Raw genomic sequence first — 17,104 nt, 5'->3', positions numbered from 1 at the left:
TACGGGCTGTGTTTTCCTCAGACACTGCGGGTTGTTGCATACTAGATGGAGGCGCCGCGCAGAGGAGGAGCGGCTAACACCAGGACACTGCGTGCCGTGATGGAGCAGCTGCTGATACTGGAACGGAGGACGGAGGCTGTGGGAAGATTTTGCCGCAGGACAACAACAAAACATGAAAGATGGATGAATCTGCTGAACAAAACCTCCGATCTCAGCAAAGTCGAACGCGATAAATGATTAATGGCAGAAATCCCCAAATAGGTGTTAATTATACAAAATAACTTTACCTCCATCTGTCCCAGGCAGACGTCCCTGCGTTTCCATTTATCAGCCGCCCAGTCCGTCCCCTACATTGCTCTCTGCCTGCCAGTAACCTGCCTGAGTGGTCGGGGACCACCCAAGACCCCACAGCCACTGGCTGCCACTAAACCGTTCCTTACAGAGAACCCTCTACAAGCTGTCTCCCTCCGTAATCTCATTTATTCTTTGGGGTTTTTTTTATGTTCAGTTCCGAATATTTTCCCTGAAGCAAAATTAACAAACTGAGCTGCTCCCATTCATCTTGCTGGGCACTAATTAGATTGTGATAATGTGAAAGTGCGTCTGTTGGTATTTAATCATACACATGGACCCTCCAAGGTAATGGGCTGGAATTAAAAAGGAGACGATATTGTCCTGTCACTGGCCTAGTAATGTCAGCATCCCCCAGTGGTAAAGTGGGACAAATTAGGCCACAACTAAAGAGGATTCTGGGCCTGATTCAGACCCGCTTGCGAGCGCTATGCGCTCGCAAGCAGGTCGATGGTGGCCCAGTGCGCATGCGCACGACGGAGCCGGCTCCGTCGTGCACATGCGCGAGACCCGGATAGCAATGGCCAAGCCGTCGCTCCGGGTCTCGTACCAAAGGGGGCGTGCTGTCGATGTTGAGTGACAGCGCGCCCCCTTTGGTGGGCGGGCCGGGGGCGTGGCTGCCCAGATGGAGGCATTCCCATGGGAACGCCTACCGTCTGGGGCCGGCCCAACTGACATCACAAGTGATGTCAGTGGGAGTGCTCTCGGCTCTGTTAGAGCCAAATGCACTCTAGGGCTTGCGGCAATGAGACCCTACCGCAAGGGTCTCGCCGCAAGCCCGATGGTCGCGATGGTCTTGACCATCACGACCATCATCATGGCCGCTCGCATAAGGTGTGGGCGGTAACAGTTATGCCAAGAGGCCGCAACAATAAAAAAAAAAACGCTCTGATTCAGAACGGGCGCTCATTCAGAGCGTCCGGCTCTGAATCAGGCCCTGTGTTTGAAAGACAATCAGTTTGGTCAGCGTGGACCCTCTGTCTGACTCATGGCCGCCAGGCGCAGCTATATAGGCAAACAACAGTTTAAATGAAGCCGCCACCCACGATCCAGCACACATTGCTTAGGGGAAGGTGATCGCCCGGAACACACTGTCAGAACGCACGCCTGGTCTGAGCTTAGGTAGTGGAAATCAATACGTCTTCCAAACCAGGAAAGTATTTAAATTTGTGGGCGGGATGTATAAAGCCTGAAGTGCAGTCAGAATTCAGAAAAACCGTTTTTTAGAGCTTTGACCGCATTCCCATGTGTAAAGCTCTGCAATGTATTGCATTCAGAGCCGTATCTAGATTTTTTGATGCCCTGGGCCAGAAAGAGCATCGGTCAAATAGGGACATGCAATAGAACACGCACCCGAAAAAGGGGAGTGGCCTCATGGGGAAGGGTCATGACAAATCTGATTTGTCCAGGTCCCGTACGATGATGCTGGGATTCTCATCCCGTTGTACCACTGTAATCCAGGAGTCACTGCTAAATACAGTATAAATCCAATGGCTGCATTGATGTTACACAATAATTACTGTATGTAGTATAATTCATCAGCTCTAGATGTAGGAGAGCACCTACATCGACATTTGTCCATCAGATCAGCTGTACACAGGCCTGGAGCCGGCAGTGTAGATCACTGACTGAAGGTATAGAAAGAGCACTGCTTGTAGTGTATATGGAGCAAATAGCGGTGGGGAGATCCGTGTATGTACCCTGCGCCGGCAGCTGGACTCACCAGCAAAGGTACTCAAGGTGTGCTGGTAACACAGTGGCTGTGTTCAGGGCTGCCATCAGAAATTGTGGGGCAGATAGCTCCATGTGTGAAGTGTCTGACTGCCATGTGAGAGGTGAGAGGTTTGAGTCCCGTGTATGACATTTTGAAATGTGTGTGTTAAATAAAAGAGGATGTGACTGCAGATGCTTGGGGGAGGTGGCCAGATGGAGGAGGAGTCTGCCAGTGAGGAGATAGGGGGGGGCAGGAGATGTAAGGGATGAAAGAAGAGAAAGCTACAAGTGAGAATGATTATAAACAGAAAATCGTCAGGCTCGAATAGCGCCCCTGCCCTGCGTTGCCCTGTGCCATAGCACATGGCGCACTATCCTATGGACCCGGTAAGCAATGTCATCTGCAGATGGCATTGCCCAATAGAAGCCATGGGGCTTCTTATCGCAGTGTGCTGTGAGAGGGATCCATTCGGATGCCTCCCAGCACCCCTCGCAGGTCGCGTGCATCATATGACGCATTCGCAGAGGGAATTTTGGACTGTAAACCTGAAAGTCCCTCTATCACAAAGGACAGCTCTTATCGGGAGACCTGTCCTTTGCGATTTTAATTTCATTTCTAGGTACATACTGGCATTATTAATGGCAGAGTGTACCCAATAAGTGCCAGGCTTAGTACATCCATCTTAGTACAACCTGCCAAAAGAGTATTGGAATAATACCAACAGAAAAGAAATATGCTGGGTTTTATCCATTTTATACATGGTACCAGCTGTGTGGCGATATTAATGCTGTTATATACAGTATGTATACAAAACAGAAAGACAGTTGCTTATCACCATTGCAAATAAAAGCATGGGGACTGTTATTAATGTTAGTGGAATGGCAGTGATTCGATTAAGGATGTGATTGAAGTGGTTGGGGCTAGTAATGGCATATACCCAATGCCTGGGCTTGATCAAGCAAAAGCCAATCAAAACAGTAGCTCATAGGATTAGACCAATCTCTAGCCAATCAGAAAATACAGAAAACTATAGGGCAGGTGATAACACACACCAATGATGATGCCTTGTAGAAATCTGGGTACCGGTGCCGCCGCCGAGGTGTGTGCGTCTCCAGATCTGTATGGCTCTGCATATGGGCGCAAATACCCTTTTTTTCTGCAATGTCTGCATGGCCCGATAAAGCAACTTAATGTGAGCAGATAGGTTACTCTAGCACAGGCCTGGCCAACCTTGCCAGAGTTTTAGCATCCCCTAATAGCAAAACTGTGGCAAGGCATGCTGGGACTTGTAGTTTCACAACAGCTGGAGAGCCACAGGTTGGCCAGGCCTGCTCTAGCACTCAGGACTGGGACTGAATTACGCACAAGGTAACCGAATGTCCTACTACCTAAGGCTCATACATTTTTGTTCTGCCAAGAACAGGCTGTACTCCAACATTTCACATGTCAACCCCCCAAAGTGTACCTAAGCCTACTTGATTGGTTGATACAGTTTACAATACTTTTGTGCTTTTTGCCTGTTTTTAAGACAAGCCATTACTATCACTATTAAATATCATTGGGGGAGAGGGGGATTCTATTTGGCACAATATGCTACCATGCTTCAACGCGACAACCAGCCGCGCTCATATCAGCCAATCACAGTAGTGCTGAGAACTTGCGATGTCGGCGTGTTGTGATGGACCTTTTCCGGAACTGCGCATGGCCTCGATGTGGGGAATTGAATTCCTCTCATTGAAAGACAGCTCTGAAATGTGACAAATTTTAATACAAGAATCCTGATATATGAAGTAATAGAATTCTTTGGTGGAATTGGCCGGAAGCAGCTGGGATACAGTGAAGGACAAAGAACAAAGCTCTTTCTGCTGGTAAACAGTCGTCAGGCTGAGCGCACGGTTCTTTGTACTGTGTCACATCAGAAATGAATGAATACACATTTATTTTTTTTATTCATTAACATTGTAGCACATCAGCTTTGTAAGTGTGTGAGCATGGGGTCACGGTGCAGCGGGTTTAATGCTTATTGTGCAGAGGAACACAACGCATAAGCCGCTATCCTTTAAAACAAGGCTGTCATGTATTTTTCTGACCTTGGCGTCTTGTTGGGAACAAAAACTACGGCTACTGCAATGGGCTAGTGAGATTCAGGACATAGGCTACAGGGTTCATTTACAGTAACAGTGCTGCTGTAGCTATGACGGAAGATAGATGCATGTGAAAATAAGCCGTCGGTCTAAATGCCAGCCGCCGCTTTCCCGACTGTCTAATCCTGGTAGGGGTCTAATGACAGGCATCGAATGCCTGTCATTTTACCTACACCGGGAGGGGGGGGGAGGTTTAGGTTAGGGGCCCCCGGGGGGACTTAGGGTTAGGAACCCCAACGGGAGGGTTTGGCTTAGGCTAGGGGATGGGGGGTTAGGTTTATGCGCTTACAGGGAGGGTTAGGCACTTGGGGGGAGGTTAGGGTTAGGCACCCCTAAGGGAGGGTTAGGGTTACGGGGGGGAATAGGTTAGTAAATAGTTAAAATATTTACCTTTCGGGATTTTCACCGGTGGTATTCCATACCGGTCCCGGTCGAGCAGACGATACACATAGGGGCGAAGGACCCACAGTACGATCTTCATGTTCGGCTATTTGCGTCAACACTGTATGAATACGGCTGGAATGACCATGTCCAGTTCTGTCAGCTGAGTGACAGGGTTGCGGTGAAACTGGGAACACTAAGAACTTGCTGGGAAAATGTGCAACATTTTGTGGGCAAATGCAGAAATAGAGGTTTATATTGCTGAACAAATATGAAAACGTATCTAGTAAAAACATTAGCGGCCCGAGGGGCAGTAGCTCGATTGTCCCTTATCACCAGCCAGTCCTACACAAAGGCTCCATCTTCAGTCACAGTAACGTGCAGTTTAGATCTTATTACCCTTTTCGCTAAGAACAAGTGTAGATGTGCCTGAACGCAGGGGTGTTGTGGGATGGGGGAGGTTAAGATTACCTGGGCTTTTGGAGGGTCCTAGGTCGGCTGCTTAGGATGACAAATGTCCCCTTTGCACTGCATACTTTTTCTTTTTTTGGGGAGAGGGGGCTTGACGACACCCCTCCAGTACCCGGGCCATGTTCATCTCTCGGTGGCCCTGCCTGCACACCCATGGCCCAGGGATTAGGGGCCCAGACATCAGATGGCTACAGACCTTTATTTTGGCTATGCAGGAACATTGTTATCTATCAGTTTGATAGATTGGGGCTGTAACAGGCACCTATTTATTTAACATGGGACAAATCAATAGGTGACTGAGGTGGCGCACTATATAAACACTATCGATACCGATTTCTTTAACTTCTTACTCTCACATTAGTACGACATGTGTTTCATTTGCCACATATTTGTGTTTTGGATTTTCTACATGAGGGCAGCCCTCATAGACTCCTTCTCTCTCATACAGGGAAGGTGGTGTCAGATCCCGATTTGGGGAGAGCTGAAGAGTACTAGATCCATGGGCGAAGCTGTGGCAGATCCCAGCGATAATGTGACCTCCCCTAGTTTTCTAGTGTAGGGATGGTCAATAACCCTCACCCCCTTAGAGGCCTTTTATCTGCCAGTCTAGGCTGGAAGAGTTGTTTTCCCTGTTGATGTCCTACATGAGCCTCCTGTGTACGAACACGCTCTCGCTGGTCATAAACCCGGAAGTCTTCTATTTCCTTGGTCAGCTCTTATCAGAATAGAACTCCCGGACGGTAAGTATTCCTGCTTACCGGTAATCACTGATGCCGTCAGGAAGGGGAATAAGGGTGGATGTGTCAGAATTTCCTTTCACAAATTGACACATTGTATCAAACCAGTTCTAAAGAGTGGAAACGTGAACAAGGGGAGAAGTTGTCCCTAGCAACAATTAATCAAGTTGTCCCTAGCTAGCATTTATCAAGTACATGCTGTAAAATGATAGGTTGAAGCTGATTGGTTGCTTTGGGAATGATCTCTACTTGTCCACTCTCCAGGAGGTTTGATACATTCATGATCTCCTCTATAGTGACTGAGAACTGCAATCTGGGCTCTAACAAACAGAAAAAGAAAATACAATGTGCAATTCAGGTTCTCCTTCAGATCAGCACTTGAAGGCTGTGTAAACTGTATTACAAAGTCTGTAAGGTATTGGGGAAAGTGACGTCTGAATATCTTCACACTTTTGCAAAGAAAGAAAGAAAGAAAGAAAATCACATAAAATGCCATAATGACATTAAACTGCTGAGGGTCACGTCTGCAGAATCTCATGATCTGACTCTGGAGATTTAGGGCTCTTACATTAAGCGTCTCTCTATTCTTCTGTACTGAAATATGAAATGGGGAGATAAGAGCATAAATTGTGACACAGACAGACAGCAGCCATCTCCATACAACACAATGAAATCAAGGACCCTGAAACAAATGTTACTATTTTTTTTCATATATAATTCTCTTCTACTGTTATGTTATTGTGTGTAAGGTAGAGAGAGTTTTTTGAGAGGAGAAGAGCACATTGGAAAATATTCAGGACTCACACTGTTCCCATAAATGGTGCGCCAGGGTTGATGGGAAGTAGTAACAGAGGGCCTAATTCAGAGCCGGACGCTCTGAACGAGCACCCGCTCTGAATCAGGGCGTTTTTTATTTATTTTTGGTGTCCTCCTGGATGATCGCATAGCTGTGGGTTACCACCCACAGCTTATGTGAGCGTCCATGATGATGGTTGCGATGGTCAAGACCATCGCGACCATCGGGCTTGCGACGAGACCCTGCGGTAGGGTCTCGCTGCCGCAAGCCCTGGAGTGATTTTGGCTCTGTCAGAGCCAAAATCACTCCCACTGACATCACTAGTGATGTCAGTGGGGCCGGACCCAGATGGTTGGCATTCCCATGGGAACGCCTCCGTCTGGGCAGTCACGCCCCGGCATGCCCACCAAAGGGGGCGTGCTGTCACTCACCATCGACAGCACGCCCCCCTTTGGTGCGAGACCCTGAGCGACGGCTTCCCCGTATAATTTTTGCAGTGTCTTGTGTGAGATATGGTCGAATTTTGGATATGTTTGTTTAGATGTATGTAACATGAGTTTGAGACAGATTGAATGTGGGGAACAGAGGACAGTTCAGAGTCAAGGATGACACCAAGGCAGTGGACTTGTGGGGTGGGGTTGATTGTAGAGTTGTCAACAATGACAGAGAGATCAGGATGGTAACTACTATTGGCCGGTGGAAATATAATTAATTCTATTCTGGATATATTAAGTTTGAGGTGGCGAGATGCCATCCAAGATTAAATGGCAGAGAGACATTCAGTGACACGGACCAGCACAGATGGTGATAAATCTGGGGAGGATAGGTAGATCTGAGTACCATCTGCATACAAATGGTGATACATCTGGTAAGGATAGGTAGATTTGAGTATCGTCCGCGTACAGATGGTACTGATCACCAAAAGAGCTGATCAGTTTGCCAAGAGAGGTGGTATAGATTGAGAATCTAAGACTGAGTCTTGCGGTCTCCAACTGATAGAGGTAGCGAAGAGGAGGCAGAATCAGAAAAGTGAACAGTGAAAGAGCGAATAGATAGGTAGGATGAGAACCAAGAAAGGTCTGTGTCCTGGAGACCTAGGGATTGTAGTGTTTGTATGAGAAGAGAGTGGTCAGCAGTGTCAAAGGCAGCAGAGAGATCTAGAAGTGAGTAATGGCCTTTAGCCTTTTCAGTAACCAGACCAATTACTACCTTAGTCAGTGCTGTCTCTGTGGAGTGTTGGGAGCGAAAGCCTGACTGAAGTGGGTCCAATAAGTTGTGGGTGTTAAGAAAGTGTGTGAGGCGAGTGTAGGCAAGTCTCTCCAGTAGCTTGGAGGGGCAAGGGAGCTGGGAAATCGGATGGTAATTTGAGACAGAATTAGGGTCAGAATTTTGTTTTTTAGAATGGGAGTGATCACTGCATGCTTGAACAGTGATGGAAAGATACCAATAGAGAGAGGGAGATTACAGATTTTAGTTAAGTGTGGGATAAGTACAGGAGACAGAGTTTTACTGATATGCGAGGGTATAAGATAAAGAGGAGAGGTAATAGAGTAGGAGGATGAGAAGAGTGCAGATACTTCTCCTTCATTTGTGGGGTCAAATGAAGAGAATGTGCCAGCGGGTTCACGTAAGAAATTGAGCGGGTCACTGGCTGAGGGAGTGCATACCATTTCATTTAGGATATTATCAATCTTGTCCTTGAAATAGGAAGCAAGCTCATGTGCACTGATAGTAGCAGGTGGGTTGGGTGACGGAGGGGTAAGAAGCAATTTAAATGTATTAAAAAGTGGCTAGGGATTAGAGGCTTGGGCAGAGATGAGAGATTGGAAATATGTTTGTTTGGCAGTGTCCAGAGCATTACAGTAAGAGTGGTAGAAAGTCTTAAATGTGAGGAAGTCACTTGGAGTATGAGATTTACGCCACTGACGTTCTACTTTACGTGAGAGTTTTTGTAGGTGTCTTGTCAATTTGGAATGCCCCGGCCATCTTGGTAAGGGAACAGAAGTGTCCCTATAGGAGCCATCTTGTTGGAGACTGTGCAGTAGCACTCTCCACTTCTAACATAAATGTCCCCTCTCTACACCTCTACCTCCTTTTAATAACGACAATTTGCAACTTGAAATTTTGTTTCCTAAAAAAAGTGCTTGCAAAAAGAGTGTATTTGCTCCCAAACGCAGAGCTCGTGCTGTGCCTGATATGCATCCGGGTAGGCAATAGTAACATACGCAACTGCTTTAGGCTAGGTACACATTGCAGACACTTACACCCCACTTGCAACCATGTTGTAAAGCATTTATTTTATATGCAACAAACGCATTTGCTATTTGAAATGCTAAATTCTCTTTCATACAGCAGAAACTCTGTGTCTCTACATGCAAGGAATAAATTCCTTAAACATGTTCACAAAAGAACGTTCTATGCCTGAGGGAGTGACAAAGAAACCACTAACCAGTGTTAGGGGAGCATTTTCAAACAGCCAATCGCAAGTGCTTTGCTAGTGCCCGCCATTATCATCATCTGGCCTCTGTCCATACCCTTGACAACCCACAAATGATTCGGCATTCCCAAGCATAGCTCCATCTTTTTTCAGGTCTGCATGTGTTTGTACGATCCGTCCTCCCAGGCGCTGGAGGCTGGCATAAGTGGCAGACAGCAGGAGACTGGCATGGGCACATATGCAAATTTACGTCAATTTCAAGCCAATTATTTTCAGCCCCTAATCTACCAATATTTAAGTACACTTTTATAATAAAGTTCCCTCTATATTGAATTGATTCTGTACTCTACTAAACGCAAATTAAACTAATTTTACTAATAATACATTTAGGTGGAAAGTTTGCACAACATTAATAGCAACCAATCAGACCATTGCTTTCATTGTCTAACAGATTATTTAATTGATAATTGGTTGTTGGGAGTGAATGCAAATTTTGCACCTAAAAGCATTGTTAGTGTATGAGACCTTGGGCCTGATTATGAGTTGGAAGCAGCGGAGTGAAGTTGAACCACCCACATAGGAGGCGATATTCACATACATTCAAGTTTCCATGGTGCAACCGATGGTGGCATCTAAAAAGTCGCACCAAGCGGTATTTCAGCATCTATGGACGCTGACAGTGGGCGTCTCAGTCCTGCATTCGGATGCATGGATGTACACCAGGGAAGGACTTTGTACGGTATTTGCATAAAGACGCAGGCGTGATTGCAGCAAAAGATACAGCCATGTCTGCGCCCAAATCGGAATGTCGCCACCCAAATCGGAATCGGAATTCACTAAAGTGAATCTCCTAGGGTACTTATCTCCCAACCCAGGAGCTATCAGCGGCCGGTACCATTGGATAGACCCACTCCCAGCATATCTGCCATACATAAAACTCTGACGACAACATATACTAGAAAAGATAATCAAAATCTTTAATACATTCTCTGACAATATCACAGGGCAATTTGGGGAGGGCGTCTCACGAGGTTGGCACGTAAGCAGAAAATACTCATTACAAACAGTAGAAAACATACATGCTTTTTTTTTGTCACAATCTGAGTCCACGGCATGGCCCCCGCCGACCAGGCTTGGACAGATCCCCAGAGGCGGGGTTTTTCTTAAACCCACTTCCTGTCAATGGAGAGCCCACCCAACGCCCTTTCCTCCAGGGGGGCTGCGGGCAAATGGAGAGAAATCAAACACAAACAGCAGAGTCCTCCGACAGAAAAAAGGAAATAATGCAGAAAGAGAACATGCATTCGGAGACAGAACAACGGCGGACATCAGCCAATCACATACCAGATCCTGACAGCCAATCACGCTCAGAAGTGGTCTGTGCTTAACACACAGTTTTTGGTTTTTTAAAACAAAAAAAAAACAACCCTCGTTTCTCGATGATGGAGAACGGAATTTAAAATTAACGGACAAAGTGGACAATAAAAAAGGTGACAAAATAATATGAAAATAAAATAAATGGGATCTTGGTAAGCGTCAACTGGATCAATGAATGGACCATATAGGGAACAGGGGGGCAACATGGAAGCCAGGTAATCGAAGTGCTTGTTGGTGGGGGTGGAAAATGAACTCCCCACATGGTGAAATAAATATCAGTCATGAAAGAGTAGGAGTTGGTATGTAAAAAGGTCTCAGAAACTGTACAGAACGCTTTGAGTCTGATGGTCCCCTAAAAAAAGGCAAAAGAGCCCTGGTAACTCCCGCTCACAAACTTGTTTCACGCGGGGCTGGGAGCTCATCCCTTGGTCTGGCTCCTGAGATACTAGCCAGGAATAGTTCAGATGGCTTGCATGAAGCAGCTTCCCCCAGTACTCAAGGGCTGTGCACCACTATATCTTAGCAGCTCCTCTCCTCCCATGATTGGACGCCTTTGGGAGAGGCACAGGTGGAGGGGGAGCAAGCCGCACCACACAACGCAGGAGTGATAATGTAGCCGCTCCTTCCATCTTACACGTCCAGGTCGCCTATATCACCAGGTTGTTGTAGCTGACATATTTTTTCTTTGTTGCTGGACCTAAAGGAAAGAAGAAAACAAAAAAAATAAAGAAATTAGGAGATACAGGAACTCAGGTCGCTGAAGGATTTCAGAGAACGGTATTTTAAGGTCATTTTGTAAATATGCAATGCAATTTGAACACAAGAAATTGGACATTTAGCTGCATGTTTAGAACGTAACGGTCGCCTACACACTGGACCTCATTCAGAGCCGATCGCAAAATGCGAGCGCTCGCTCTGAATGAAGGTGGCCGCTTCTATGTTCAGAGCCGGCCTCCTGGCCGCTCGCTAGGCTGTGGGTGGCCACCCACAGCTTTAGCGAGCGGCCAGGTTGATGGTCGCGATGGTCAAGACCATCGTGACCATCGGGGTTTGCGACGAGACCCTTGTGGTATCTCGTCTACCGCAAGCCCCAGCAAGCTTTCGGCTCTAGAAGAGGCGGAAGTTCACCACTGACATCACGAGTGATGTCAGTGGGGCCGCCCCCAAAACAGCAGGCGTTCGCCTCCGTTTGGTCATCCACCCGCCTACAAAACGGTGCGAGCTGTCGATCACCATCGACAGCCGCCCCTTTTGTAGTGAGCCCCGGAGCAAGAGAATTTCTCTCTCGCTCCGGGGCTTGCGCATGCGCAGTGCGGCCGCTGCGCATGTGCGCAGGGCCTCAACATCAACCTGCTTGCGGGCGCAGAGATGCTTGCGAGCGGGTCTGAATGAGACCCACAGTGAGGATAACACAGGGCTGGTAATAAAATGGGCGGACATTACTCGAACGAAACACGCCTGGGAATTTTTTTTTTATTTCTGCAAATATGCTGAGCTGCATTGGAACATGCCCTTGTTCATCTTTGCCCATGTGACAATGCCCCTACATATTATCCTTCTGCCTCTCCGGACATTAGTATAGCTGCAATAAGAATTTGTCCATTAGTTCTGTGCGCTAGTTTTATGAACATAAACAGTGTGACTTCATGCCAGATACGCTATGAGAATCGGCAAACTTTCAACTGTGCATCAGTCATTAGTTTCTAAAGAGGTGCCTTAGTGATGTCACTTGTTCCTGGGAAGTTACCTTGGTGATGTCACTAGTTCCTGGGAAGTTACATCGGTAATGTTATTAGTTCCTGGGGAGCTGTCTCAGTGATGTCACTAGCTCCCATAAAGTTACCTCAGTAATGTCACCAATTCCTAGAGACTTGCCTTGCCTCAGTGATGTCACCAGTTCCTAAAGAGTTGCCTTGCATCTGTGATGTCACTAGTTCCTGGGGAGTTACTTCAGTGATGTCACTAGCTCATAGGGAGTTACCTCAGTGATGTTGTCAGTTCCTGGGGAGTTACATCAGTGATGTTGTTAGTTCCAGGGGAGTTACCTCAGTGATGTTGTTAGTTCCTGGGGAGTTACCTCAGTGATGTTGTTAGTTCCTGGGGAGTTACCTCAGTGATGTCAATAGTTCCTGGGGAGTTACCTCAGCGATATCACTAGTTCCTGGGGAGTTACCTCAGTGATGTCACTAGTTCCTGGGGAGTTACCTCAGTGATATCACTAGTTCCTGGGGAGTTACCTCAGATTTATCACTAGTTCCTGGGGAGTTACCTCAGTGATGTCACTAGTTCCTGGGGAGTTACCTCAGAGATATCACTAGTTCCCGGGGAGTTACCTCAGTGATATCACTAGTTCCTGGGGAGTTACCTCAGTGATATCACTAGTTCCTGGGGAGTTACCTCAGTTATGTTTTTAGTTCCTGGGGAGTTACCTCAGTGATGTCACTAGTTCCTGGGGAGTTACCTCAGATTTATCACTAGTTCCTGGGGAGTTACCTCAGTGATGTCACTAGTTCCTGGAGAGTTACCTCTGAGATATCACTAGTTCCTGGGGAGTTACCTCAGTGATGTCACTAGTTCCTGGGGAGTTACCTCAGAGATATAATTTGTTCCTGGGGAGTTACCTCAGAGAAATCACTAGTTCCTGTGAAGTTACCTCAGAGATATCACTAGTTCCTGGGGAGTTACCTCAGTGATATCACTAGTTCCTGGGGAGTTACCTCAGAGATATCACTAGTTTCTGGAGAGTTACCTCAAATTTATCACTAGTTCCTGGGGAGTTACCTCAGTGATGTCACTAATTCCTGGGGAGTTACCTCAGAGATATCACTAGTTCCCGGGGAGTTACCTCAGTGATATCACTAGTTCCTGGGGAGTTACCTTAGAGATATCACTAGTTCCTGGGGAGTTACCTCAGTTATGTTGTTAGTTCCTGGGGAGTTACCTCAATGATGTCACTAGTTCCTGGGGAGTTACCTCAGATTTATCACTAGTTCCTGGGGAGTTACCTCAGTGATGTTGTTAGTTCCTGGGGAGTTACCTCAGTGATGTCACTAGTTCCTGGGGAGTTACCTCAGCGATATCACTAGTTCCTGGGGAGTTACCTCAGTGATGTCACTAGTTCCTGGGGAGTTACCTCAGTGATATCACTAGTTCCTGGGGAGTTACCTCAGATTTATCACTAGTTCCTGGGGAGTTACCTCAGAGATATCACTAGTTCCCGGGGAGTTACCTCAGTGATATCACTAGTTCCTGGGGAGTTACCTCAGTGATATCACTAGTTCCTGGGGAGTTACCTCAGTTATGTTGTTAGTTCCTGGGGAGTTACCTCAGTGATGTCACTAGTTCCCGGGGAGTTACCTCAGATTTATCACTAGTTCCTGGGGAGTTACCTCAGTGATGTCACTAGTTCCTGGAGAGTTACCTCAGAGATATCACTAGTTCCTGGGGAGTTACCTCAGTGATGTCACTAGTTCCTGGGGAGTTACCTCAGAGATATAATTTGTTCCTGGGGAGTTACCTCACAGAAATCACTAGTTCCTAGGAAGTTACCTCAGAGATATCACTAGTTTCTGGAGAGTTACCTCAAATTTATCACTAGTTCCTGGGGAGTTACCTCAGTGATGTCACTAGTTCCTGGGGAGTTACCTCAGAGATATCACTAGTTCCCGGGGAGTTACCTCAGTGATATCACTAGTTCCTGGGGAGTTACCTTAGAGATATCACTAGTTCCTGGGGAGTTACCTCAGTTATGTTGTTAGTTCCTGGGGAGTTACCTCAGTGATGTCACTAGTTCCTGGGGAGTTACCTCAGTGATGTCACTAGTTCCTGGGGAGTTACCTCAGTGATGTCACTAGTTCCTGGGGAGTTACCTCAGATTTATCACTAGTTCCTGGGGAGTTACCTCAGTGATGTCACTAGTTCCTGGAGAGTTACCTCAGAGATATCACTAGTTCCTGGGGAGTTACCTCAGAGATATCACTAGTTTCTGGAGAGTTACCTCATTGATGTCACTAGTTCATAGGGAGCTACATCAGTGATTTTGTTAGTTCCTGGGGAGTTACCTCAGTGATATCACTAGTTCCTGGGGAGTTACCTCAGAGATATCACTAGTTCCTGGGGAGTTACCTCAGAGATATCACTAGTTTCTGGAGAGTTACCTCATTGATGTCACTAGTTCCTGGGGAGTTACCTCAGTGATGTCACTAATTCCTGGGGAGTTACCTCAGTGATGTCACTAATTCCTGGGGAGTTACCTCAGTGATGTCACTAGTTCCTGGGGAGTTACCTCAGTGATATCACTAGTTCCTGGGGAGTTACCTCAGTGATGTCACTAATTCCTGGGGAGTTACCTCAGTGATATCACTAGTTCCTGGGGAGTTACATCAGTGATTTTGTTAGTTCCTGGGGAGTTACATCATTGATGTCACTAGTTCCTTGGGAGTTACCTCAGTGATGTCACTAATTCCTGGGGAGTTACCTCAGTGATATCACTAGTTCCAGGGGATGTCACTAATTCCTGGGGAGTTACCTCAGTGATGTCACTAATTCCTGGGGAGTTACCTCAGTGATATCACTAGTTCCTGGGGAGTTACCTCAGTGATATCACTAGTTCCTGGGGAGTTACGTCAGAGATATCACTAGTTCCCGGGGAGTTACCTCAGTGATATCACTAGTTGCAGGGGAGTTACATCAGTGATTTTTTTAGTTCCTGGGGAGTTACCTCATTGAAGTCACTAGTTCCTTGGGAGTTACCTCAGTGATGTCACTAATTCCTGGGGAGTTACGTCCGAGATATCATTAGTTCCCGGGGAGTTACCTCAGTGATATCACTAGTTCCAGGGGAGTTACCTCAGTGATATCACTAGTTCCTGGGGAGTTACCTCAGAGATATCACTAGTTCCTGGGGAGTTACCTCAGAGATATCACTAGTTCCTGGGGAGTTACCTCTGAGATATCACTAGTTCCTGGGGAGTTACCTCAGAGATATCACTATTTCCTGGGGAGTTACCTCAGTGATATCACTAGTTCCTTGGGAGTTACCTCAGATATATCACTAGTTCCTGGGGAGTTACCTCAGAGATATCACTAGTTCCTGGGGAGTTACCTCAGAGATATCACTAGTTCCTGGGGAGTTACCTCAGAGATATCACTAGTTCCTGGGGAGTTACCTCAGAGATTTCACTAGTTCCTGGGGAGTTACCTCAGTGATGTCACTAGTTCCTTGGGAGTTACCTCAGTGATGTCACTAATTCCTGGGGAGTTACCTCAGTGATATCACTAGTTCCTGGGGAGTTACCTCAGTGATATCACTAGTTCCAGGGGATGTCACTAATTCCTGGGGAGTTACCTCAATGATGTCACCAATTCCTGGGGAGTTACCTCAGTGATATCACTAGTTCCTGGGGAGTTACCTCAGTGATATCACTAGTTCCTGGGGAGTTACGTCAGAGATATCACTAGTTCCCGGGGAGTTACCTCAGTAATATCACTAGTTGCTGGGGAGTTACATCAGTGATTTTGTTAGTTCCTGGGGAGTTACCTCATTGATGTCACTAGTTCCTTGGGAGTTACGTCAGAGATATCACTAGTTCCCGGGGAGTTACCTCAGTGATATCACTAGTTCCTGGGGAGTTACCTCAGTGATATCACTAGTTCCTGGGGAGTTACCTCAGCGATATCACTAGTTCCTGGGGAGTTACCTCAGAGATATCACAAGTTCCTGGGGAGTTACCTCAGAAATATCACTAGTTGCTGGGGAGTTACCTCAGAGATATCTCTAGTTCCTGGGGAGTTACCTCAGTGATGTCACTAGTTCCTTGAGAGTTACCTCAGTGATGTCACTAATTCCTGGGGATGTCACTAATTCCTGGGGAGTTACCTCAGTGATATCACTAGTTCCTGGGGAGTTACCTCAGATATATAATTTGTTCCTGGGGAGTTACCTCAGTGATGTCACTAATTCCTGGGGAGTTACGTCAGTGATATCACTAGTTCCTGGGGAGTTACCTCACTGATATCACTAATTCCTGGGGAGTTACCTCAGTTATGTCACTAGTTCCTGGGGAGTTACCTCAGATATATCACTAGTTCATAGGGAGTTACATCAGTGATTTTGTTAGTTCCTGGGGAGTTACCTCAGTGATATCACTAGTTCCTGGGGAGTTACCTCAGTGATATCACTAGTTCCTGGGGAGTTACCTCAGAGATATCACTAGTTCCTGGGGAGTTACCTCATTGATGTCACTAGTTCCTTGGGAGTTACGTCAGTGATATCAATAATTCCTGAGGAGTTACCTCAGTGATATCACTCGTTCCTGGGGAGTTACCTCAGTGATATCACTAGTTCCTGGGGAGTTACCTCAGAGATATCACTAGTTCCTGGGGAGTTACCTCAGAGATATCACTAGTTCCTGGGGTGTTACCTCAGAGATATCACTAGTTCCTGGGGAGTTACCTCAGTGATGTCACTAGTTCCTGGGGAGTTACCTCAGTGATGTCACTAATTCCTGGGGAGTTACCTCAGTGATATCACTAGTTCGTGGGGAGTTACCTCAGTGATATCACTAGTTCCTGGGGATGTCACTAATTCCTGGGGAGTTACCTCAGTGATATCACTAGTTCCTGGGGAGTTACCTCAGAGATATAATTTGTTCCTGGGGAGTTACCTCAGTGATGTCACTAATTCCTGGGGAGTTA

General features: G+C 46.6%; 1 protein-coding gene across 1 annotated transcript in view; it reads right to left on the bottom strand.

Moving 5' to 3' along the window:
* Window positions 1-9,984: 9,984 nt before the first annotated feature.
* The window catches only part of GRM7 (glutamate metabotropic receptor 7), a 626,056-nt gene continuing 618,936 nt past the window's right edge, over window positions 9,985-17,104 (bottom strand). Inside the window, exon 10 of the mRNA XM_088460040.1 lies at window positions 9,985-11,105. Coding sequence (XP_088316166.1) covers window positions 11,056-11,105 — 50 coding nt within the window. The 3' untranslated portion in view covers window positions 9,985-11,055. The remainder of the gene's footprint in view (window positions 11,106-17,104) is intronic.

The sequence above is a fragment of the Taudactylus pleione genome, unplaced genomic scaffold (assembly GCF_031769625.1).
Source record: "Taudactylus pleione unplaced genomic scaffold, aTauple2 ptg000964l, whole genome shotgun sequence".
Lineage (NCBI taxonomy): Eukaryota > Metazoa > Chordata > Amphibia > Anura > Myobatrachidae > Taudactylus > Taudactylus pleione.
Note: the sequence above shows the minus strand (reverse complement) of the source record. Positions and strands in the feature narration are given on the sequence as shown.